The sequence below is a fragment of the Pelobates fuscus genome, chromosome 4 (assembly GCF_036172605.1).
Source record: "Pelobates fuscus isolate aPelFus1 chromosome 4, aPelFus1.pri, whole genome shotgun sequence".
Taxonomy (NCBI): domain Eukaryota; kingdom Metazoa; phylum Chordata; class Amphibia; order Anura; family Pelobatidae; genus Pelobates; species Pelobates fuscus.
This window is the reverse complement of record NC_086320.1, coordinates 244947586-244974108: the sequence shown is the minus strand read 5'-3', so window position 1 is coordinate 244974108 and position 26523 is coordinate 244947586. Positions and strand designations below refer to the sequence as shown.

General features: G+C 43.1%; 1 protein-coding gene across 1 annotated transcript in view; it reads right to left on the bottom strand.

Annotated features, from left to right (window-relative positions):
* Positions 1–26523, bottom strand: part of ADCY1 (adenylate cyclase 1) — a 1733599-nt gene that overhangs the window by 1607442 nt on the left and 99634 nt on the right. Inside the window, exon 2 of the mRNA XM_063452027.1 lies at positions 18181–18330. Coding sequence (XP_063308097.1) covers positions 18181–18330 — 150 coding nt within the window. The remainder of the gene's footprint in view (positions 1–18180; positions 18331–26523) is intronic.

Sequence of the window (26523 nt, the reverse complement as noted above, 5' to 3'; positions counted from 1 at the left end):
TATAAATTGACATGCCCATGCGGCCTCAATTATGTGAGCAAAACAGAGACCCCATTATGTGAACGGATACGAGGACACCGCTCGAGTATTCGACTGGCCTACAGAGATGGTGCTTCAGATAAGCCGGAAGCAAAGCACTTTTTGGCCGAACAACATCCTTTGTCCTCTCTTAAGTTTGTAGCAATTGACCACATACCAAAACCTAGAAGAGGAAGCGACAGAGGCCGAATTTTACTTAACAGAGAAGCATATTGGATTCATGAACTCAGTACCGTGTCCCCTAGAGGACTCATAAAAAATTTGCTCTTTCACTCAATCCTCTAAGTTACATTCAAATTTTATCCAGCTTGTATAGTACTGTACTGTCACACATAGTGTTTATATAAATTATTGTTTATTGTATATTCATGGATTATGTATATTCTGATTTTATGAATTTTAATCATGGATCTTTTATTAAGTACTTTATTATATCACTATCATCATCCACTATGGGCACTTTATTACACTATAATGAGTATATAGAAGCACTTTTCTTTTTTTTTTTTTTAAATATACGGCTATTTAAGATATGTCTTGCTGTTATAATTAAGGAATAGAAATAGGTCATATTTATAAGAGGTTTTGTTCACATTTATATCTGATATAAGAATTTATCACTTCAAATAGCTTTAAACAGCTTTCCCATATAATATATATAATATATAGTCAACTATACCCAGTTTGCACTAAGCACTTTATTCTATAATGGGTAATAAGTAGTTATATATAGATTGCTTATTTCTAGCAGGTATAGCACTTTTTATTAATTCCCTTATATACAGACTCTTGTTTTGCACATTATTAATATTTTTGCACATATTAAATTGGCACTTTATTGGATCTACAGCACTTCACACTTTATAGTTATATTGAGTCATTAGAGTACTGTATATTGTGGCGGAACCGCCTCGCCACTGGGCATTGGAGAGGCCTGGCTGCCCGCCTCCTACCTGCTGACTATGGCCCCTGGTAAATTTGTACTTTTGAATGCAATATTTGGGCATAATGGATTTTTTTATGTGCTGCTGCTGGCCCTTTAACCCCCAGAGAAAGGGTTTGTACTTTAAATTGGCACTTTGAATGCCGTCGACGTGCCGAAGTAGTCGAAGTGGCCGCCATTCGAAAAACGAAAAAATCTTCCATGCGGTCAGCGGTATGTGTAGCCAAATTCATGGAACTGAAATCGGCTACACAGTTCCGCGAACACCGCTGAGCCTTACCTTCTCCCACGGTGATTTTGCAGAAGATTCGAACGCTCGTTCGAATGGGACTTAGTCATTTTTTCAGCCTAAAATAGACCGACAGCACAGCTTAAATCTATGGAACTGTTTTGGGCAGGAAAATGTGCTTGCGGTCGGTCATAAAGGACTTCCATCTAACTTTTTAACCCCTGAACCGATTGCCCTGATTTTTGAGTATGTGTTTATTTCCTGCATGCTGATTATGAAAATGTAGGTTTTATGTTTGTGGCATGTATATTTTAGAAGTTATAAATATTGTGTAAAAACTGTATTCCTCTCTTGTGTTCAGTAATCATATCACAGGCAGAGGGGAGGATTTTGTGTGGGAGTGTCTGTGTGTATTGTACGGATTGATTGGTTGTTCTATAAAACCCTGTGGGCTGTACTGTGGTTGTGGATTGGGAATAAAAGAGACTGTATGTGCCAGTACAGTCAGATTCTGCTTGACCCTCAAAACGAAGTGTCGTCTCATTATTGGGGGAATTGGATTGTATGCTGACTGCCAGGAGTGTAAACCTTTCATATGGTTTTTCCTGTTCGGCTATTTCCAGTGTTCCTGTGTTTTCAGTTGGGGAGATTGGTGTTTGTAGTAGCTGCCTGGGCGTCTGGAAAGGGGAATATCGCCTAAACAGTTTTTAACCTCTGGTGAGCAAAACGGTTCGTTACATATATCTCTTTAAATAATGTAGTATATTTAGTCCGTTCATTATAGGGTTGCATATGTACTATATATTGTGGTACACTTAGGGACCTTTTACTACATTAGTATGTAAGCTAGTATCACCAATTCACTATGTGTACATAGATATGTTAACCACTTTGGCATTAGACAGTTTTACTGTGTCCATTATTTTCTCTTTTAACAGCTCCATTACACTGATCGATGTGCTCGATTAGTGCATTGATGTGCTGCCCGCACGGCGTCTGCTTGTTGCTATAGCTTTGTGGTAATGTTATTAGGTTTCCATAGAAATGCGTATAGCGTCATGCCGCTTAGCGATCTTCATTGGCTGCCAGTGTACATGCATACAGCGATCAGCAGGACGCCGATCGGGTGTATACATCAGCTGGGGTGAGTTAATTCATTTTTCACTTTCCCTTACGGTATATAAGTTGGTTTAGTGTATGTATTTCACTTGTTTGTATTTTATGATCCTGAGAAAAGCCCAGAGTAGGGCTGAAATGTTGATATCTATTTTAATGTATACCTAATAAAGATATTTGGATTTTAAATGAAGACTGAGGAGTGCAGCCATCATTTTGGACATTTTATACATATATATATAAAAAATATATAAAAATGAGTAGTCTTGGCACTCACCCTGTTGCAGTGGAAAAAAACTTTTTTTCTTGCCTGGGTGCAAACCTCAGCGTTAGTTAGATGAAAGGTGCACTCATAGGTCTTGATATGAAGATTTGTTTATTTAGTGATGCAAATTACATGTACAAAAAAAATTTGATCAACGTTTCGACCCCTATAGGGTCTTTTTCAAGACCACCATGCCTTTCATCAATTATCTTGCGGTTAACCGCAAGGTCTGGGAGGTAAATGAGCGGCACACAACCTCAGTGGGAGGTCGGGTGGTTCGGTAGTTGTTCGGTTCATTGGAACTGCACGAAATAGGCATACATACGCATGTTTAAACGAAATGCTGTTCCTCTGAGGCTTGTTAAAACAGGGATTTCGTTACAGAGTGAAAGAGCATATTATTGTTGAGTCCTCTAGGGGACACGGTACTCAGTTCATGAATCCAATATGCTTCTCTGTTAAGTATAATTCGACCTCTGTCGCCTCCTCTTCTCTGTTGTGGTACGTGGTCAATTGCTACAAACTTAAGAGAGGACAAAGGATGTTGTTCGGCCAAAAAGTTCTTTGCTACCGGCTTATCTGAAGCACTATCTCTGTAGGCCAGTCAAATAATCGAGCGGTGTCCTCGTAACCGTTCACATAATGGGGTTTTGCCCACATAATTGAGGCCGCATGGGCATGTCAATTTATACACAATGAATGGTGTTTTACACGTAATCGTGTGTCTGATTTCATACTTTTTGTTGGTATGTGGATGGTTAAAAGATTTAGCTTGTAGCATGTGTCCACAAGTGACTCAACCGAGACAACGAACACATTCCCGGACTACTGTCTTGGCTGCTTTAGTATAGCTCTTTACTGGGTCAGTCTGTACCAACATGTCCATTAGGTTCTTATTCCTTTTAAAGCAGATGAGTGGAGCTTCTTTGAAGACCTTAGGGAGTGTGTCATCCTCATTTAATGCTCGTTTAAGGATATCATTTTTGTAACCACGATTGAGAAATTTCTGGTACATTTCCTTTAATTGTCTTTCCATCATATCTGTATTGGAGTTATTTCTAATGACTCATAGAAATTGCGCCTTGAGTAGAGAATTTTTGAGTGCACAAGAATGTGCACTCTGAGCGTGGAGAAGCATATTACGGTCTGTAGGTTTAGAGTATAGGGAGTATATGTTCTTTAATCTTTAATAGAATTCTTTAATCGCTCAGGAACAAATAAAATACAACCAGCTATACAAGTTGCAGACCAGTTCAAGTGTAAATCTACGTTTGATCCACAGTCGAATAAAGCTTCAATAAAGACATACTTGGCTACTACAAACAAGGTTGCTCAAAATATTCTTTCACAACAAAGTAACAAACCGCAGAATATCACTAAATACCAAAGTAAGCGTATTAAGCATCTGGCGGATGATCCTACCATAGTCATTTGGTCAGCCGACAAGGGAGGGGGTATAGTGATTATGGACTATCGACACTATGCAGAGGAACTACAGACAACTCTCAGATCAAAATACATATAGGTTGTTAACAAGCGATCCTACAAAAGAGATCCAGTCCAAAATAGAAGACATACTCTCTATGGCCCTCACAGCCGGCTACATTGATACCCAACTGTACCAATTTCTGCACAAACTCCATCCTCGCACGCCAATTATCTACAGCATCCATAATATACACAAACATGCTGAAAAACCACCTGGGTGTCCTATTGTATCTGCTGTAGACGGTATCCTCGAACCAATTTCGAAATGGTTGGACTTTATTTTTAAAGGGCCACTAGAAGAACTTCACACCTGTGTTTAAGATACACAGACGTTACTTACCAAATTGTCGAGTATACAAGTTGACAGACAAAAGTTAATTTTAATAACTATGGACGTTGCGAGTTTATATACCATCATCCCCGCACGAAGAGGGTGTGGAGGCCATGAGAACTGTGCTTACACAGGCTTAACATTATCAAGATCCACCCATAGAATTTGTTCTCGAGCTACTCATGTTGACGCTTCAAAATAATTATTTTCGGTTTGAAGATAAATGGTATCTGCAAGTGGCTAGAACTTCCATGGGGCAGCAATGGCCCCCATTTACGCAAATTCATGCATGTATGTTTATGAAGAAAAACACATATTGTCACAATATGGACAACATTTTGTACAATAGTTCCGCTATATCGTTGATTTGCTTATTATTTGGTCAGGTTCATATGCAGAGGCATCCGACATGGTGGAAAACCTTAATAAACTATCTGTGCCAGTTAGATTAACGGCGAATATTAGCCATGAGAGTGTCCACTACTTGGATTTGGAATTAAGAGTAGGAGAACATCAAATCGAATACTCCCTATACTCTAAACCTACATACCGTAATATGCTCCTCCACGCTCAGAGTGCACACTCTTGTGCACTAAAAAATTCTCTACTCAAGGCGCAATTCCTACGAATCATTAGGAATAACTCAAATACAGATATGATGGAAAGACAATTGAAGGGAATGTACCAGCAATTTCTCAATTGTGTTTACAAAAATAATATCCTTGAGCGAGCATTGAATGAGGCCAGAACGACACATGCACCTCGGAATGATGAAGCTCCACAGAGAATGGTATTGCTGATGACTTTCCATCTCCACTCACCCTTGGTAGCTAGAGCTATTAAGGACAACTGGCAAATGGTCTCTACCGATGACACACTCCCTAAGGTCTTCAAATAAGCTCCACTCATATGCTTTAAAAGGAATAAGAACCTAAAGGACATGTTGGTACAGACTGACCCAGTAAAGAGCTATACTAAAGCATCCAAGACAGTAGTTCGGGGATGTGTTCATTGTCTCGGTTGTGTCACTTGTGGACACAAGCTACAAGCCTAATTTTTTAACCATCCACATACCAACAAAAAGTATTAAATCAGACACACAATTACGTGGAAAACACCATTCGTTGTGTATAAATTGACATGCCCATGCGGCCTCAATTATGTGAGCAAAACAGAGACCCCATTATGTGAACGGATACGAGGACACCGCTCGAGTATTCGACTGGCCTACAGAGATGGTGCTTCAGATAAGCCGGAAGCAAAGCACTTTTTGGCCGAACAACATCCTTTGTCCTCTCTTAAGTTTGTAGCAATTGACCACATACCAAAACCTAGAAGAGGAAGCGACAGAGGCCGAATTTTACTTAACAGAGAAGCATATTGGATTCATGAACTCAGTACCGTGTCCCCTAGAGGACTCATAAAAAATTTGCTCTTTCACTCAATCCTCTAAGTTACATTCAAATTTTATCCAGCTTGTATAGTACTGTACTGTCACACATAGTGTTTATATAAATTATTGTTTATTGTATATTCATGGATTATGTATATTCTGATTTTATGAATTTTAATCATGGATCTTTTATTAAGTACTTTATTATATCACTATCATCATCCACTATGGGCACTTTATTACACTATAATGAGTATATAGAAGCACTTTTCTTTTTTTTTTTTTTAAATATACGGCTATTTAAGATATGTCTTGCTGTTATAATTAAGGAATAGAAATAGGTCATATTTATAAGAGGTTTTGTTCACATTTATATCTGATATAAGAATTTATCACTTCAAATAGCTTTAAACAGCTTTCCCATATAATATATATAATATATAGTCAACTATACCCAGTTTGCACTAAGCACTTTATTCTATAATGGGTAATAAGTAGTTATATATAGATTGCTTATTTCTAGCAGGTATAGCACTTTTTATTAATTCCCTTATATACAGACTCTTGTTTTGCACATTATTAATATTTTTGCACATATTAAATTGGCACTTTATTGGATCTACAGCACTTCACACTTTATAGTTATATTGAGTCATTAGAGTACTGTATATTGTGGCGGAACCGCCTCGCCACTGGGCATTGGAGAGGCCTGGCTGCCCGCCTCCTACCTGCTGACTATGGCCCCTGGTAAATTTGTACTTTTGAATGCAATATTTGGGCATAATGGATTTTTTTATGTGCTGCTGCTGGCCCTTTAACCCCCAGAGAAAGGGTTTGTACTTTAAATTGGCACTTTGAATGCCGTCGACGTGCCGAAGTAGTCGAAGTGGCCGCCATTCGAAAAACGAAAAAATCTTCCATGCGGTCAGCGGTATGTGTAGCCAAATTCATGGAACTGAAATCGGCTACACAGTTCCGCGAACACCGCTGAGCCTTACCTTCTCCCACGGTGATTTTGCAGAAGATTCGAACGCTCGTTCGAATGGGACTTAGTCATTTTTTCAGCCTAAAATAGACCGACAGCACAGCTTAAATCTATGGAACTGTTTTGGGCAGGAAAATGTGCTTGCGGTCGGTCATAAAGGACTTCCATCTAACTTTTTAACCCCTGAACCGATTGCCCTGATTTTTGAGTATGTGTTTATTTCCTGCATGCTGATTATGAAAATGTAGGTTTTATGTTTGTGGCATGTATATTTTAGAAGTTATAAATATTGTGTAAAAACTGTATTCCTCTCTTGTGTTCAGTAATCATATCACAGGCAGAGGGGAGGATTTTGTGTGGGAGTGTCTGTGTGTATTGTACGGATTGATTGGTTGTTCTATAAAACCCTGTGGGCTGTACTGTGGTTGTGGATTGGGAATAAAAGAGACTGTATGTGCCAGTACAGTCAGATTCTGCTTGACCCTCAAAACGAAGTGTCGTCTCATTATTGGGGGAATTGGATTGTATGCTGACTGCCAGGAGTGTAAACCTTTTGTAACGGAGCTCCGTGTACTCCGACCGAGTACCCTCCGTTGATGGATGCTCCTAGCGCTCTCAGAGGACTCCAAGCACTGCAGACGACACCACAACCACCGCAGGCTCCACAACCACCGTAGCTTAACTGGAGCCGCGCCGTCTTCCTTCCACCCTGGATCGGCTTCTGTCCTCCAGGACCGTGTGGGGAAGACCTCTCCTCCAGGAGAGCGTAACAGGAACAAGCTCTTAAAAGAGCTAAGTGATTAAGAGCTCAGGGGAATATGCAGCGCATAGCAATCCCCAGTGTGATATAGCAGTTCCCTCCAATAACGAGACACGGCTACGTATTGAGGGTCAGAAGAGGTCTCAGGACTGGAACACCCAGCCTGCTTTTTATTAGGATCAGGTACATACAGGACACTCCCAGGGGGAGGATGAAATTGACCAATCACATGCATGGTAACACCCCCACGTCTCCTCCCCTCAGATAAACACATAACCTAATTAAAACATACATTATTTTACCCAAGTTCTGGATGTACCCCAAAAACAGGGGGTACAGCTTTAAATCTGGTATCCCCAAATAGCCCTTGTTCAGGGGAACAGTCTGTCCAAAAATCAGCCCATTCGGATGGATGGTTCGGGAGATACAGGGCTGCAAAGTTTTGACCGACCGCACAGACCAACTAGCCGAAAATAGTTCCATGAGTTTTGGCCTTGCGGTCGGTCTCCGTTCGCACGGTAAAATAGACGAAATTCTTGCCATCCATTCGCATCTTTGTGGTCGCTAGAATCCCCATACTAAGTTAAGTATAACTACCGAACGGCCGGTCGTTCGGTAGTTTCCGTGCGTATTTCTGGATGTCTGGAGGTCTTAGCGGTATTCGCCTGTTTGTGCTTCCGATTTCAGTTCCATGCGTTCACAGGCAAACACCGCTGTTCGCACGCAAGATGGCCGCGAACACGTGGAAAAGTCCCGAAATGGCGGCCACCTATTCAGAGCACAAAGAATTCGCATGAAATCATGCGAACGGCTGTATTCTCCAGTAATGGCATTCTCATGCACTATATTCGCCTAAATCCCCTGGCTGTTAGGTTATATTAGCAGTCCAAACCTACAGCATAGATAAAGGGAAAAAGACAGTCTAATACAAGTCCATATGCCTGAATACAGGGTTTGCAGTGCAATATAGTCCAGGACCATAGTCGCAGGGGAGGAGGCGGGCAAGCAGGCCTCTCCAGGACAAAGTGGCGAAGGGCACCTCGTCACACATCTCCCCTTTGGGGGGAAGACTAACCAGGCACCTGACCTTCTGTCGGTCAGTGCCTCCGTTAGTCGATCCACCAACCCACAATAAACAGATGTCCGAGTGGCCCCCCCACAACATCAAAGTACAGGAACAGCCTACCCACAACACACAGTTACTGCACCTGGGTATTTGGCTGTGGTAATGAGGCCACATGCCGAGGGTACTTGAAGGGCAGAGGCCAACTGCACTCTGCCCAGATGCCAGCTCTTCTGCTGGGGTAGCCTGCAGGACATCAGGCTCTGGACCAGGGACAAAGGTAGGGCAGAGGCCGACTGCACTCTGCCCAGCTGCCAGCTCTTCTGCTGGGGTAGCCTGCAAGACATCAGGCTCTGGACCAGGGAAAAAGGTAGGGCAGAGGCCGACTGTACTCTGCCCAGATGCCAGCTCTTCCACTGGGGTAGCCTGCAGGACATCAGGCTCTGGACCAGGGACAAGGGTAGGGCAGAGGCCGACTGCGCTCTGTCCAGCTGCCAGCTCTTCCGCTGGGGTACTGAGACCATAGTCCGGCTCAGTAGTCAAGGGAACATGGACGTCAGGAGGGGTTAGCATCGCCTCCGTTAACCCTGGTGCCACGCTAGGGGTTAGCTGGGGAGGGGAATTTGTACTTACCCCCTCCTCTGGGTGTCCCGGTGAGGGTAGTTGGGGATCTGGAAGGGCTGTCCAGCATCCCTGTAGGTCAGGCACAGAGACCACGGTCCCATCTGCGCCGTCTGGAGGATTGGTGTCTCCCCTTGTTGGGGGAAGCTGCCGCTGGGGAGAGGGGGTGCTGTGCTCCTCTCCTGGAAACACAGGCTGCCGCTGGAGAGGGAGACCGCCTGTCTCCACTCCCTTACCATGGTCCTGTTGCTGTAGAGAGGGACCAACTGTCTCTGCTCTCTGTAGGACACACTGCTGCTGGGGGGGAAGAACGGCACCTTCGGCCCCCTGGGGTACACACTGCCGCTGGAGAGGGAGACCGCCTGTCTCCGCTCCCTTACCATGGTCCTGTTGCTGTAGAGAGGGACCAACTGTCTCTGCTCTCTGTAGGACATACTGCTGCTGGGGGGGAAGGACGGCACCTTCGGCCCCCTGGGGTACACACTGCCGCTGGAGAGGGAGACTGCCTGTCTCCACTCCCTTACCATGGTCCTGTTGCTGTAGAGAGGGACCAACTGTCTCTGCTCTCTGTAGGACACACGGCTGCTGGGGGGAAAGGACGGCCCCTTCGGCCCCCTGTAACTCACGCTGTTGTTGGGGCGCAGGGACGGAATACTTTGCCCTCACTGCCCGATATTCGGCTTCCATCTGCAGATACTCCGCCAGTTCTCTCCTTATTCTTGGTACCATTTCCTCGGTTAGAAGGGACCCGTAGATATCCAACCGCCGCTTCAGCATAGCGTCAAACTGTACGTGACTATACCAATAGTCCAGTTTTGCTGGGTGTTCCCAGGATGCTGTTCCTCGCCCTAGGGAAGCCATCCTGTTGTAGCCAGGGGCGCTGCCCAATGGCTAGCGTTGCCCTCAATTGTAACTCCAAACGTTACCCGTGTCTCTGAGCTGCTTCTCCTCGCACTAGGATGCCATCCCACCGCTGCCACCAATGTAACGGAGCTCCGAGTACCCCGACCGAGTACCCTCCGTTGATGGATGCTCCTAGCGCTCTCAGAGGACTCCAAGCACTGCAGACGACACCACAACCACCGCAGGCTCCACAACCGCCGTAGCTTAACTGGAGCCGCGCCGTCTTCCTTCCACCCTGGATCGGCTTCTGTCCTCCAGGACCGTGTGGGGAAGACCTCTCCTCCAGGAGAGCGTATCCGGAACAAGCTCTTAAAAGAGCTAAGTGATTAAGAGCTCAGGGGAATATGCAGCGCATAGCAATCCCCAGTGTGATATAGCAGTTCCCTCCAATAACGAGACACGGCTACGTATTGAGGGTCAGAAGAGGTCTCAGGACTGGAACACCCAGCCTGCTTTTTATTAGGATCAGGTACATACAGGACACTCCCAGGGGGAGGATGAAATTGACCAATCACATGCATGGTAACACCCCCACGTCTCCTCCCCTCAGATAAACACATAACCTAATTAAAACATACATTATTTTACCCAAGTTCTGGATGTACCCCAAAAACAGGGGATACAGCTTTAAATCTGGTATCCCCAAATAGCCCTTGTTCAGGGGAACAGTCTGTCCAAAAATCAGCCCATTCGGATGGATGGTTCGGGAGATACAGGGCTGCAAAGTTTTGACCGACCGCACAGACCAACTAGCCGAAAATAGTTCCATGAGTTTTGGCCTTGCGGTCGGTCTCCGTTCGCACGGTAAAATAGACGAAATTCTTGCCATCCATTCGCATCTTTGTGGTCGCTAGAATCCCCATACTAAGTTAAGTATAACTACCGAACGGCCGGTCGTTCGGTAGTTTCCGTGCGTATTTCTGGATGTCTGGAGGTCTTAGCGGTATTCGCCTGTTTGTGCTTCCGATTTCAGTTCCATGCGTTCACAGGCAAACACCGCTGTTCGCACGCAAGATGGCCGCGAACACGTGGAAAAGTCCCGAAATGGCGGCCACCTATTCAGAGCACAAAGAATTCGCATGAAATCATGCGAACGGCTGTATTCTCCAGTAATGGCATTCTCATGCACTATATTCGCCTAAATCCCCTGGCTGTTAGGTTATATTAGCAGTCCAAACCTACAGCATAGATAAAGGGAAAAAGACAGTCTAATACAAGTCCATATGCCTGAATACAGGGTTTGCAGTGCAATATAGTCCAGGACCATAGTCGCAGGGGAGGAGGCGGGCAAGCAGGCCTCTCCAGGACAAAGTGGCGAAGGGCACCTCGTCACACATCTCCCCTTTGGGGGGAAGACTAACCAGGCACCTGACCTTCTGTCGGTCAGTGCCTCCGTTAGTCGATCCACCAACCCACAATAAACAGATGTCCGAGTGGCCCCCCCACAACATCAAAGTACAGGAACAGCCTACCCACAACACACAGTTACTGCACCTGGGTATTTGGCTGTGGTAATGAGGCCACATGCCGAGGGTACTTGAAGGGCAGAGGCCAACTGCACTCTGCCCAGATGCCAGCTCTTCTGCTGGGGTAGCCTGCAGGACATCAGGCTCTGGACCAGGGACAAAGGTAGGGCAGAGGCCGACTGCACTCTGCCCAGCTGCCAGCTCTTCTGCTGGGGTAGCCTGCAAGACATCAGGCTCTGGACCAGGGAAAAAGGTAGGGCAGAGGCCGACTGTACTCTGCCCAGATGCCAGCTCTTCCACTGGGGTAGCCTGCAGGACATCAGGCTCTGGACCAGGGACAAGGGTAGGGCAGAGGCCGACTGCGCTCTGTCCAGCTGCCAGCTCTTCCGCTGGGGTACTGAGACCATAGTCCGGCTCAGTAGTCAAGGGAACATGGACGTCAGGAGGGGTTAGCATCGCCTCCGTTAACCCTGGTGCCACGCTAGGGGTTAGCTGGGGAGGGGAATTTGTACTTACCCCCTCCTCTGGGTGTCCCGGTGAGGGTAGTTGGGGATCTGGAAGGGCTGTCCAGCATCCCTGTAGGTCAGGCACAGAGACCACGGTCCCATCTGCGCCGTCTGGAGGATTGGTGTCTCCCCTTGTTGGGGGAAGCTGCCGCTGGGGAGAGGGGGTGCTGTGCTCCTCTCCTGGAAACACAGGCTGCCGCTGGAGAGGGAGACCGCCTGTCTCCACTCCCTTACCATGGTCCTGTTGCTGTAGAGAGGGACCAACTGTCTCTGCTCTCTGTAGGACACACTGCTGCTGGGGGGGAAGAACGGCACCTTCGGCCCCCTGGGGTACACACTGCCGCTGGAGAGGGAGACCGCCTGTCTCCGCTCCCTTACCATGGTCCTGTTGCTGTAGAGAGGGACCAACTGTCTCTGCTCTCTGTAGGACATACTGCTGCTGGGGGGGAAGGACGGCACCTTCGGCCCCCTGGGGTACACACTGCCGCTGGAGAGGGAGACTGCCTGTCTCCACTCCCTTACCATGGTCCTGTTGCTGTAGAGAGGGACCAACTGTCTCTGCTCTCTGTAGGACACACGGCTGCTGGGGGGAAAGGACGGCCCCTTCGGCCCCCTGTAACTCACGCTGTTGTTGGGGCGCAGGGACGGAATACTTTGCCCTCACTGCCCGATATTCGGCTTCCATCTGCAGATACTCCGCCAGTTCTCTCCTTATTCTTGGTACCATTTCCTCGGTTAGAAGGGACCCGTAGATATCCAACCGCCGCTTCAGCATAGCGTCAAACTGTACGTGACTATACCAATAGTCCAGTTTTGCTGGGTGTTCCCAGGATGCTGTTCCTCGCCCTAGGGAAGCCATCCTGTTGTAGCCAGGGGCGCTGCCCAATGGCTAGCGTTGCCCTCAATTGTAACTCCAAACGTTACCCGTGTCTCTGAGCTGCTTCTCCTCGCACTAGGATGCCATCCCACCGCTGCCACCAATGTAACGGAGCTCCGAGTACCCCGACCGAGTACCCTCCGTTGATGGATGCTCCTAGCGCTCTCAGAGGACTCCAAGCACTGCAGACGACACCACAACCACCGCAGGCTCCACAACCGCCGTAGCTTAACTGGAGCCGCGCCGTCTTCCTTCCACCCTGGATCGGCTTCTGTCCTCCAGGACCGTGTGGGGAAGACCTCTCCTCCAGGAGAGCGTATCCGGAACAAGCTCTTAAAAGAGCTAAGTGATTAAGAGCTCAGGGGAATATGCAGCGCATAGCAATCCCCAGTGTGATATAGCAGTTCCCTCCAATAACGAGACACGGCTACGTATTGAGGGTCAGAAGAGGTCTCAGGACTGGAACACCCAGCCTGCTTTTTATTAGGATCAGGTACATACAGGACACTCCCAGGGGGAGGATGAAATTGACCAATCACATGCATGGTAACACCCCCACGTCTCCTCCCCTCAGATAAACACATAACCTAATTAAAACATACATTATTTTACCCAAGTTCTGGATGTACCCCAAAAACAGGGGATACAGCTTTAAATCTGGTATCCCCAAATAGCCCTTGTTCAGGGGAACAGTCTGTCCAAAAATCAGCCCATTCGGATGGATGGTTCGGGAGATACAGGGCTGCAAAGTTTTGACCGACCGCACAGACCAACTAGCCGAAAATAGTTCCATGAGTTTTGGCCTTGCGGTCGGTCTCCGTTCGCACGGTAAAATAGACGAAATTCTTGCCATCCATTCGCATCTTTGTGGTCGCTAGAATCCCCATACTAAGTTAAGTATAACTACCGAACGGCCGGTCGTTCGGTAGTTTCCGTGCGTATTTCTGGATGTCTGGAGGTCTTAGCGGTATTCGCCTGTTTGTGCTTCCGATTTCAGTTCCATGCGTTCACAGGCAAACACCGCTGTTCGCACGCAAGATGGCCGCGAACACGTGGAAAAGTCCCGAAATGGCGGCCACCTATTCAGAGCACAAAGAATTCGCATGAAATCATGCGAACGGCTGTATTCTCCAGTAATGGCATTCTCATGCACTATATTCGCCTAAATCCCCTGGCTGTTAGGTTATATTAGCAGTCCAAACCTACAGCATAGATAAAGGGAAAAAGACAGTCTAATACAAGTCCATATGCCTGAATACAGGGTTTGCAGTGCAATATAGTCCAGGACCATAGTCGCAGGGGAGGAGGCGGGCAAGCAGGCCTCTCCAGGACAAAGTGGCGAAGGGCACCTTGTCACACCTTTCATATGGTTTTTCCTGTTCGGCTATTTCCAGTGTTCCTGTGTTTTCAGTTGGGGAGATTGGTGTTTGTAGTAGCTGCCTGGGCGTCTGGAAAGGGGAATATCGCCTAAACAGTTTTTAACCTCTGGTGAGCAAAACGGTTCGTTACATATATCTCTTTAAATAATGTAGTATATTTAGTCCGTTCATTATAGGGTTGCATATGTACTATATATTGTGGTACACTTAGGGACCTTTTACTACATTAGTATGTAAGCTAGTATCACCAATTCACTATGTGTACATAGATATGTTAACCACTTTGGCATTAGACAGTTTTACTGTGTCCATTATTTTCTCTTTTAACAGCTCCATTACACTGATCGATGTGCTCGATTAGTGCATTGATGTGCTGCCCGCACGGCGTCTGCTTGTTGCTATAGCTTTGTGGTAATGTTATTAGGTTTCCATAGAAATGCGTATAGCGTCATGCCGCTTAGCGATCTTCATTGGCTGCCAGTGTACATGCATACAGCGATCAGCAGGACGCCGATCGGGTGTATACATCAGCTGGGGTGAGTTAATTCATTTTTCACTTTCCCTTACGGTATATAAGTTGGTTTAGTGTATGTATTTCACTTGTTTGTATTTTATGATCCTGAGAAAAGCCCAGAGTAGGGCTGAAATGTTGATATCTATTTTAATGTATACCTAATAAAGATATTTGGATTTTAAATGAAGACTGAGGAGTGCAGCCATCATTTTGGACATTTTATACATATATATATAAAAAATATATAAAAATGAGTAGTCTTGGCACTCACCCTGTTGCAGTGGAAAAAAACTTTTTTTCTTGCCTGGGTGCAAACCTCAGCGTTAGTTAGATGAAAGGTGCACTCATAGGTCTTGATATGAAGATTTGTTTATTTAGTGATGCAAATTACATGTACAAAAAAAATTTGATCAACGTTTCGACCCCTATAGGGTCTTTTTCAAGATCTTGAAAAAGACTCTATAGGGGTCGAAACGTTGATCAAATTTTTTTATATACATAATATGTGTGTGTGTGTGTGTATATATATATATATATATATATATATATATATATATATATATGCATACACAAACACACTTTTATTTTCTATATATGTATAATATATTATAAATAAAGCATTTTATAATATATTATACATATATAATACATATATATATGATTTAGTTCTAAGTGTATTTTGAGATATATGTGTATATATCTCAAAGTACACTTATAATGACATTTTAGATATGCATTATATATGCATAATATATTATAACATGCTTTAATTATTTTATAATATTTTATACATAGATAATACAGACACTCCTCACTTACCGACCAGGTTCCGTTCCTACGACCCGGTCGTAGAACTTTTGGTTGGTAAGTGAGGAGTTAAGGGATTCCCTGCTCTGGTGCACATGTCTATGTTCAGGGAAACTTCCCCGAACATAGACGAACGCACCAGAGCAGGGAATCTTTCTTATCTATGTTCAGGGAAAATTGTGGGATCGGCGGCAATCGGTTAATACATGGGGAGGGAGATGGAGGTGCTATTTTTTTTTAAATTTAATATTTTTTTTAACTATTTACTATTTATACTATAGTGCCTTGACCCCTGCCTGATGGCTTCCGATGCTTTTCTCCACACTGCCGGGCGCCGCGTGCAGCAAACACAGCAGTCTGGGGGTTATTACACGATGCCTCAATATCGAGGCATCGTGTAATGCCCTTTAGAGTGGCTGGATGCAATGCTTCCAGCACTCAAATTTACCGCGGATGTATGAGGTACGTCCGCAGTCCTTAATGGGTTAAAAGACTATGTGTTTCTTTTTTTTGGATATGCTAAAATATTTTATAACATTTTTTTGGTTTCCTTTTTCTAGAGTTAGCCGGAGAGAGAGGAAGTGTTAGCAGATCCAGGTGTAAGATTGAGTAAAGGATGTATGATTTTGATGTAAGCGGAGTACCTTGAGTCCAGAATCCAGTGATTTTCAAATTTTTTTGAATAATAAGGCTTACTGTTATGACACTCACCGCCAGGTAGATGAAGCCGCCGTTTAGTAGATAATCCCTTTTCTCCAGAAATGCAGTTTTAATCCAGCCGATCGTCAAACTCCCGAACGGAGCATACGAACGCGGCAACTCCCGATCAGCAATTCAGTCGAATTCCTTCCACAGCTAGAAATAACGAAAAGTACTGTCCCAATAATAAATCTCTCCACAAACGAGACCAAGCTCCGTCTTGAAGGTCAAACAGGAATGTGTTTAATGGGTGCTACCTGTCCGGTATTTATGCGGGTCTCCACAAGGTGGACACTCCCCTAGTGGACCTTGTGGAAGACTGTACAATATATTGGACATTAGCCAATCACAGTGGCTTCAACATAAGCCCTTCCCATCTTACCCATCAATCCTTCTTCTCTATCCCGGAGATAATTGGGAAGAAACCTAATTATCTCCCAGGATAGAGACAATCGCCATTTTAAAATACAATGACAAAGTTACAGTAAAATACATAATTGCAAAAATACCGAATAAAAAGGGTTCGTGCAACGTATCCCCAGATAGCCTGGATCTGAGTGCATATTTCTACCGAATAGCGCTCAGTTCCATAGGATTTGCACCGAACGCCGCTGATTCTTCTCGTGTCCCAAAATGGCCGCCGCCTCATGGTCGGCATACGAACGACAACCACCCGTACGAATGGAATGGAGAGGTGTCTGCGGTTAACCACAACGTTCTAATTGGGGCCAAGAGGTTAACGAGCAGCACACTCCTCTCCTGGGTGGCTGTTTGTTCGGCAGTTTCATTCGGTAGTTCAGTATCCCACGAACAGGGGCATACGGACAGGAAATCCAACGAAATTAAGGCAAACAGACGAACCAGCAATATAAATCTATACAGATGGATCTGTCACACTTACCTTTTCCACTTTCCCTTATTTTAAGTTGCATTATGTCTCATGGTTAGTTGGGAGTTTACTAATGGGAAAGGACCTCAGAAGGCAGCTGTAATGATACTCAACACCTAACCCTCTGCCATATCATATGTATAATGAGTTATTCTTACAGAATAAAAGAACGGAACTGAGTTAAAAAAAAAAAACAAGACTATATTAGAAATAGCAATTTTTAAATGTCAGCTTAAAAGTAAAACCTATTGCAGACCATCAAAGAAATACCTTTTTAACCTCTGGTTACAGAAATACATATTGTTGGTTGCTGAATAAGCAATATCGTGTTTAGCTGATATAATCTTGTCATGTTACTTTTGCCGTAACTTCTATCTATAAATATGTTTGCCTGACCCTTAATACACTGGTAGTAGCCTAATTTGGAACATGTTGTCTGTGTATCACTGAAAGGCTCTCTCCGAACGTTCGGTCCAAAATGTAGGTGCATGGAACGCTTTGCCCAGCAGTGTAATATGACCCCAACAGAAAGCTATGCCAGAAGGAGTTAAAGCTCATTCCACTATTGCTGTCTTCAGCTTCTTGGGCATCATTGTCAAAGACTTCTACTGTTTCCATGTCAGACACCATCATCTCGATGTTACTTCCACCTCCACATCATTCTTTGGGCACAGTGTATTAAAGTCAGCCTTATCTAATAAATACAATTGCAGCATTTAAGTCTTCTTGTCTTTTAATTACCCACTTATTAAATCTTGGTAAATCCCATAAGTGATTGTGGCATGGATTAGCCAAGAAAACAAAAGATTGTTTAAATATTTATCATAATTTTTAAGGCAGACTTAAAAAAATAATAATTGCATTCCCTAACACAAGCAAAAATATAAACAGCTTTTATTTAACTAACCTGTTTTTCATTTTCATCTTCCAGTTTGAGCCTGTCCTCTATGCAATTTCTGGCCTGAAGGAAAGCCTTTCTTTGTGCTCTTTCTGACAATATTCTCACGAAGACCCCAGATAAATTCACACTGACAAAAAGAATGCCATTTGCTACAATCTGCAAGAAAAATATATTTATATTATATTAATTATTAACCAACATGCTGAATATATATATATATATTTTTAAGGTAAAATAAGACCAGCTTGGAAATGTAGTACTAAAGCCCAAGGTAATCATTTTTTTCCAAAACCATTTGTGTTTAGTCACATTATTGAGTGAATTATTACTCTGATTAGTTAGTTTAAGCCAACCAATAAGACTGCTGTGATAGGTAAATCAGCTGTGCAAGTAACCAATCAGGCAAGGTTTAAGATTTACAGATCACAGCAGTCTTATTGGTTGGCTTAAACCAACCAATCAGAGTGCTCTGAGTCAAATGGCAGGGTGTGGGAAGGCTTTATAGGTGAAGATGGATTATTTTTTTTAGCATCTGGATATTTTATTTTCTGTGTTTTTTTATTTTGCACACAGGTTTTTTTTATTTTATAAGTTTGACGGGGATTATGGATTTTTATTTGGCCATTTTTGGAATGAAAAAATAAGGTTTTACAAGAAAGAAGACTTCTAATGGTAAGTTTAATTCAATTATTTTCAGGTATTTAGTGACTCTTAGTCACCTTGGGTGTGCATTTTTACATTTAGACTGGGGGCTGGGGGGGTGGACAATAGTTCCCCCCATTGTAACTTAAGAGCACCCACCTGCCACTCATGGGTGAGGGCCGGGGGGGATGAGACAGTAGGTTCTCCCCCTATTGTATTTTAGGGTCCCCACCCATCACGCATGGGTGGGGGCTGGGGGTTTAGACAATAGGTCCCCCCCTATTGAAACTTAAGGCCCCTACCCTCCACTCATGAGTGGGGGATGGGGGAATGTGACAGTAGGTCCCCCCCTATTGTAACTTAATGCCCCCACCTGCTGCTCATGGGTGGGGGCTGGATGGAACAGGACAGTAGGTCCTCCCCCTATTGTGAACAGAAAAAAAAGGTGAAAGCGCACAAACAGTGGAATATTTTACCTTTAAAATCTTGTATAGGTCCTATTTTCAGCAACAGACAGTAACTGTGGACCCTATATATAATATGTAGAAGAAAACAACATAGTGTATACTGTTGAAATCTATTTACAATATGTGGAGAATAAAAAAGGTTCACTCACACTTTCCAGAGCCACATAAGTTAGGCTCTGGACTGTAAAGGTATTTCATCCACCAAGGGATACACTGGATCTAATCCTCCTCTTAGATGTTTGTAATAAGTTTTTCTAAGCAGGAACTCAGGAACCAGGTAAGGTGAAGTGTTAAAAAAAACATTTATTTGGTATAAAATAATAAAAGCAGAAATTGCTGACACAGCAGCTAGCACAACGCGTTTCGACCCTCCAGGGTCTTTTTCAAGTGGAGTATATCCTCCCATTTGCTGACCCAACTATATATGCCTCCAATTTACCATATTGGAGACAAGTGTAGCAGCAGGAAATGGTAATTGAATGTCCATATTTGGTCATTGCAGGAAGCATCTCACCACCACTAATATGGTGGTGCTTCCTGTTTTGACATACATAAATAAAGAGAGTGAAAAAAATTGCCCCCTGTTTATACATATATAAATAGAGAAAAAAAACTCCTGTTTTGACATATATAAATAAAGAGAGAAAAAAATGCTTCCTGTTTTTACATATATAAATAAAAATAGAGAAAAAAAAAGAATGCTTCCTGTTTTGACATATATAAATAAAGAGAGAAAAAGAAAAAAAAAAAGGGAAGGGGGAAGAAAGAAAACACATGTTCATTTTAATATGTGGGATTCCAAGATGGCGGTGACTTTACTTCCGCTGAGCGTCTTCCGGGGTTCCAAAATGACTGTGATTCTACTTCCGGTCGACTTGTTTTCCAAAACAGCCATGCGCCTACTTCTGGTCGGCGTATTTTCGTCAAGTTTTTCCTAAGTAGTTGGCCCCTCTTTTCTTCGGACTCCACCTCTCCATAAATATTAGTTCAAAGAATGGCAGTCTTTTATATAATATATATCTGGCAATATGTATATCGTCCAGATCCAATTAATCTCCAATTAGATGCCAGATAGTCCACAGTATATGTTCATTTAACCATAAAAGAGAGAAAGAATATAGTAAAAATTATTTCATTAAAAAGACAATGTATTAGCAGATACCTATTTTAATAAGAACTATATCCTTCGTCCATCTTATGAAGTAAATAATAAATACATTAAAATATAAATACATTAAAAAAATCATAAAATGCAGTTCATTTCAAAATCAATGTTGAGCCCTCTAGGTGTTAAAGTGCACATTTCAAAGATCCATTTGGTTTCTTGTAAACTTAATTTTTGGTTAAAATCCCCTCCTCTCCAATGTGTAGTAACTTTTTCTATAGCATGGAATTCCAGTTTTTTTGGATCGGAGTTGTGTTTTTCAAGGAAGTGTTTGGATACACTATGGTTAATAAAACCCTTTTTAATATTTCGTATGTGCTCACTTATACGTATATTAAGTGCCCTAGTGGTTTTTCCTATATATTGTAATCCACATTTGCATATTAAAAGATATATCACTCCTTTTGACTGGCACGTGATGGGGGATTTTATCTTAAAAGATTTTCCAGTTACGTTTCATACATACCGTATATACTCGAGTATAAGCCGACCCGAATATAAGCCGAGGCCCCTAATTTTTCCCCAAAAAACTGGGAAAACTTATTGACTCGAGTATAAGACTAGGGTGGGAAATGCAGCAGCTACTGGTAAATTTCTAAATAAAATTAGATCCTAAAAAAAATATATTAATTGAATATTTATTTACAGTGTGTGTATAATGAGTGCAGCGTGTGTGTGTATGAGTGCAGCGTGTGTGTATGAGTGCAGTGTCTGTATGAGTGCAGTGTCTGTATGAGTGCAGCGTGTGTGTGTATGAGTGCAGCGTGTGTGTGTATGAGTGCAGCGTGTGTGTGTATGAATGCAGTGTGTGTGTGTATGAATGCAGTGTGTGTGAGTGCAGTGTGTGTGTATGAGTGCAGTGTGTGTATGAATGCAGTGTGTGTATGAATGCAGTGTATGAATGCAGTGTGTGCAGGGCCGGTGCAAGGATATTTGCCCCCCCATATGTCCTGACCTCCCCTCCTCCTCCCTCAGTGGTCCTTACCTCCCCACCCCCATGTTCCTTCACCCCCCTCCCCCAGTGGTCCTAACTCACCCCTCCCCTAGTGGTCCTTACTTCCCCCTCCCCTCCCCTAGTGGTCCTTACTTCCCCCTCCCCTCCCCTAGTGGTCCTTATCCCCCCCTCCCTCCCCTAGTGGTCCTTATCCCCCCCTCCCTCCCCTAGTGGTCCTTATCCCCCCCTCCCTCCCCTAGTGGTCCTTATCCCCCCCCTCCCTCCCATAGTGGTCCTTATCCCCCCTCCCTTCCTCCCATAGTGTTCCTTTTCTCCCCCCCTCCCTCCCATAGTGTTCCTTTTCTCCCCCCCTCCCTCCCATAGTGGTCCTTATCCCACCCCCCTGCCTCCGATAGTGGTCCTTATCCCCCCTCCCTTCCATAGTGGTATAGTGGTCCTTATCCCCCCCCTCCCTCCCATAGTGGTCCTTATCCCCCCCTCCCTCCCATAGTGGTCCTTATACCCCCCCCCCTCCCTCCCATAGTGGTCCTTATCCCCCCTCCCTCCCATAGCGGTCCTTATACCCCCCTCCCTCCCATAGTGGTCCTTATCCCACCCCCTCCCTCCAATAGTGGTCCTTATCCCCCCCTCCCTCCCATAGCGGTCCTTATACCCCCCCTCCCTCCCATAGTGGTCCTTATCCCACCCCCTCCCTCCCATAGTGGTCCTTATACCCCCCCCCCCCTCCCACAGTGGTCCTTATACCCCCTTTTTTTTATTATTTTTTTTATTATTATTATTATATATTTTTTTATTATTATTTCTTATTTTATTTTTTTTTCGTCCCCCCTCCCTGCTTGATACATGGCAGGGAGGGGGGCTCTCCTTCCCTGGTGGTCCAGTGGCAGTTCAGTGGGGGGAGAGGGGGGCTGGCAGAGCTGTACTTACCTGTCCTGCAGCTCCTGTCAGCTCTCTCCTCCTCTGCGCCGTCCGTGCAGCTCCTTCTATCAGCTCACACTGTAAGTCTCGCGAGAGCCGCGGCTCTCGCGAGACTTACACTGGGAGCTGACCGAGGTGCTGAACGGACGGCGCGGAGGAGGAGAGAGCTGACAGGAGCTGCAGAACAGGTAAGTACAGCTCTGCCAGCCCCCCTCTCCCCCGGTCTGTATTATGGCAATGCAAATTGCCATAATACAGACAGTGACTCGAGTATAAGCCGAGTTGGGGTTTTTCAGCCCAAAAAATGGGCTGAAAAACTCGGCTTATACTCGAGTATATACGGTAACTTTTTTTAGTTTTATTAGTGCAAAATTAGAGTTTTTGCATGCATTGTACATACCACAATGTTAAAAACCTTTCTGTATTTCTGCCCAATTTGTTAAAAAAATATTTGGTTTCTCTTTATCAATATAGCTTTTTGTTAATATCTGCTTAAAATTCTTTGCTCCCTTAAAAACAAACCTAGGTTTTGGCCCTATATGCTTTAAAATATTTTGGTCTTGTCTTAAAATATGCAATTTTTTTCTTAATTATTCCCTTTAAAGTGTTGACATTGGTCGCATAATTTAAAATAAGAGGTATTTCATAATTTGTTTTATATGTATTTTTCTCTTTATATTTTAAAAGTTGGGACCTGTCTAAGTTTTGAACATAGTCAATATCTTTTAATAGGACTTTTTCAGAATATCCTTTTTCTTCAAATTGTTCTTTTAAAACATTTGCTTGATCAGTAAAAGATGTTAACTTTGAGCAGTTCCTACGCATTCTTAAAAATTGACCTTTCGGTATATTTTCTAACCAAGGGTGATGGTGACAGCCATCCATTTGGATGTAGCTGTTCACGTCTACCTGTTTGAAATATGTTCTGGTCTCTATTGCGTTGTTTAAAATATATATTTCTGAATATAAAAAAGGAATATTTGTTTTACTGCTCTCTTTAGTCAGCTTGATACTCCATGTATTAGAATTCAAAAAAATAAAAAAATATTTCAAAAAGTTCTGTCGGTTCTCTCCAAATTAAAAATATGTCATTAATATACATCTTATAGAGTACCAAGTTCGCGCCGTACTCATGGTTATTATATATAAAGTGCTTTCCCCAAAAGGCCATAAAAAGGTTAGCGTAGCTTGGTGCGAACTTGGTCCCCATAGTAGTCCTTTTTACTTGAAGATAGAAATCACCCTCAAACCAAAAATAGTTATTGCTTAAAATCAGTTTAATCCCCTCCACAATATAATCAACCTGTAGTTCTAAAAATTGTTGGGATTCTGTCAGGAAATATTTCACCGCTTCACAGCCTTTTTCGTGATCTATTATCGTATACAAGCTTGTTACATCGCAGGTGATTAGATAAAAATCTTCTTCCCATTTAAAATCTTGTAGTATATTTAAAAGACACATAGAGTCCTGTAAATAAGATGGGCCTGTCTTGACTAGTGGAAAAACACAACTCCGATCCTAAAAAAATGGAATTCCATGCTATAGAAAAAGTTACTACGCTTTGGAGAGGAAGGGATTTTAACCAAAAATTAAGTTTACAAGAAACCAAATGGATCTTTGAAATGTGCACTTTAACACCTAGAGGGCTCAACATTGATTTTGAAATGAACTGCATTTTATGATTTTTTTTATGTATTTATATTTTTATGTATTTATTATTTACTTCATAAGTTTGGGCGAAGGATATAGTTCTTATTAAAATAGGTATCTGCTAATACATTGTCTTTTTAATGAAATAATTTTTACTATATTCTTTCTCTCTTTTATGGTTAAATTAACATATACTGTGGACTATCTGGCATCTAATTGGAGATTAATTGGATCTGGACGATATACATATTGCCAGATATATATTATATAAAAGACTGCCGTTCTTTGAACTAATATTTAAGGAGAGGTGGAGTCCGAAGAAAGGAGGAGCCAACTACTTAGGAAAAACTTGACGAAAATACGCCGAGCAGAAGTAGGCGCATGGCTGTTTTGGAAAACAAGTCGACCGGAAGTAGAATCACAGTCATTTTGGAACCCCGGAAGACGCTCAGCGGATGTAAAGTCACTGCCATCTTGGAATCCCACATATTGAAATGAACATGTGTTTTCTTTCTTCCCCCTTCCCTTTTTTTTTCTCTCTTTATTTATATATATATGTCAAAACAGGAAGCACTCTTTTTTTTTCTCTCTCTTTTTATTTATATATGTAAAAACAGGAAGCATTTTTTTTCTCTTTATTTATATATGTAAAAACAGGATTTTTTTTCTCTCTTTATTTATATATGTAAAAACAGGAAGCAATTTTATATAATTTTATATTTTTTCCCTCTCTTTATTTATGTATGTCAAAACAGGAAGCACCACCATATTAGTGGTGGTGAGATGCTTCCTGCAATGACCAAATATGGACATTCAATTACCATTTCCTGCTGCTACACTTGTCTCCAATATGGTAACTTGGAGGCATATATAGGTGGGTCAGCAAATGGGAGGATATACTGCACTTAAAAAAGACCCTGGAGGGTCGAAACGCGTTGTGCTAGCTGCTGTGTCAGCAATTTCTGCTTTTATTATTTTATACCAAATAAATGTTTTTTTTAACACTTCACCTTACCTGGTTCCTGAGTTACAAACATCTAAGAGGAGGATCAGATCCAGTGTATCCCTTGATGGATGAAATACCTTTACAGTCCAGAGCCTAACTTATGTGGCTCTGGAAAGTGTGAGTGAACCTTTTTTATTCTCCACATATTGTAAATATATTTCAACAGTATACATTATGTTGTTTTCTTGTATATATTGTATATAGGGTCCACAGTTACTACCTGTTGCTGAAAATAGGACCTATACAAGATTTTAAAGGTAAAATATTCCACTGTTTGTGCGCTTTCACCTTTTTTTTCTGTTTACTATATCTTTCATTTGGTGTAATAAGTGACTGTACACGAGGTGTTTTTAAGCTGCACCAGTTGTCGTATTTTGTGTATAGCACCCTTATCCTTCTATTGTGTATTCCTCCCCTATTGTATTTAAGGGCCCCCATCCGCCACTCATGGGTGGCGGCCAGGGGGGACGGAAGAGTAGGTCCTCCCCCCTATTGTATCTTGGGGCCCCCACCCGCTGCTCATTCGTAGGGGGCGAGGGAGGACACTAGGTCCCCCGTTTAGTTTACTGGCCCTCAGTTATTTTTATAGATGACCTACTAAAGGGCACTTTATTAAAGAAGTGGGGGGTATTTTTACAACAGTGAGCAGCCACTGGCTGCTCTCTGTGTGGTAGACATGCCCCTACTCACGGTATAGCGAGTAGGGGCAGATCTATTACTAATACTTAATAATATTTACTTAGTTTTAGTAAATTTGGCTGAAAGACCAATTTAGGTCTTTCAGCCTATTAGTAGATAGCTTCCTAATACCGTGGGAATTTTAGAGCTATCTACTTGCGGCATGAATAGGATTGGAATTTCATTCATTCTAATGAAATTCTGAAAGGATCAAAACTCCTGAATTGTGTTTAACATGATTGGGCAAACTTTTCTCATTCTGTTAGGATGAAATTCAGTAGTTTTGCTGGTGTTCGAATGCCGAACAAAGCAGCAGGAGGAAGGTGAGTGTAGCGGAGAGCAGAAGTAGCAGGGGTTCTTCTCCGCCGGTTACTCCAAAAGCTATTCAGGAACAAGCTGGAAACTCCAAAACAGCAGGCATAAATACAAGATAATCCACAAATATCCCATCACCTTTCCCAATAACTGGATGACACTCAGTATCAGGAGCAGAACTGATCCTTTAATGGCCAGGCTAGCCTTTTATGCAGGTTTTGCCCCAAATGTAACCACTCAGGTGGACCTTGTAGGGCACCGATAAAAATATACATCAACCAGTAAAAACAGAGTTAAGTTACAAGACACTCCCATACACTGTATACAATCCCTCCCCTCTACTCAGGGGATAATTGAGTTAATTACTTTATCAACTGGTAAATTTTCAGGCTGGACAAAAGTGGTAAGTGGTGTCCCTCAGGGTTCTGTTTTGGGACCACTTCTATTTAACATATTTGTAACGGCTTCCCAGGTTGTGAGAGTGTATCAGCCGTTGGATACGTCCTTTTCCCTGCAAGCTGCTGCGTAAAAGTAAAGCTGGTATAATCCCAT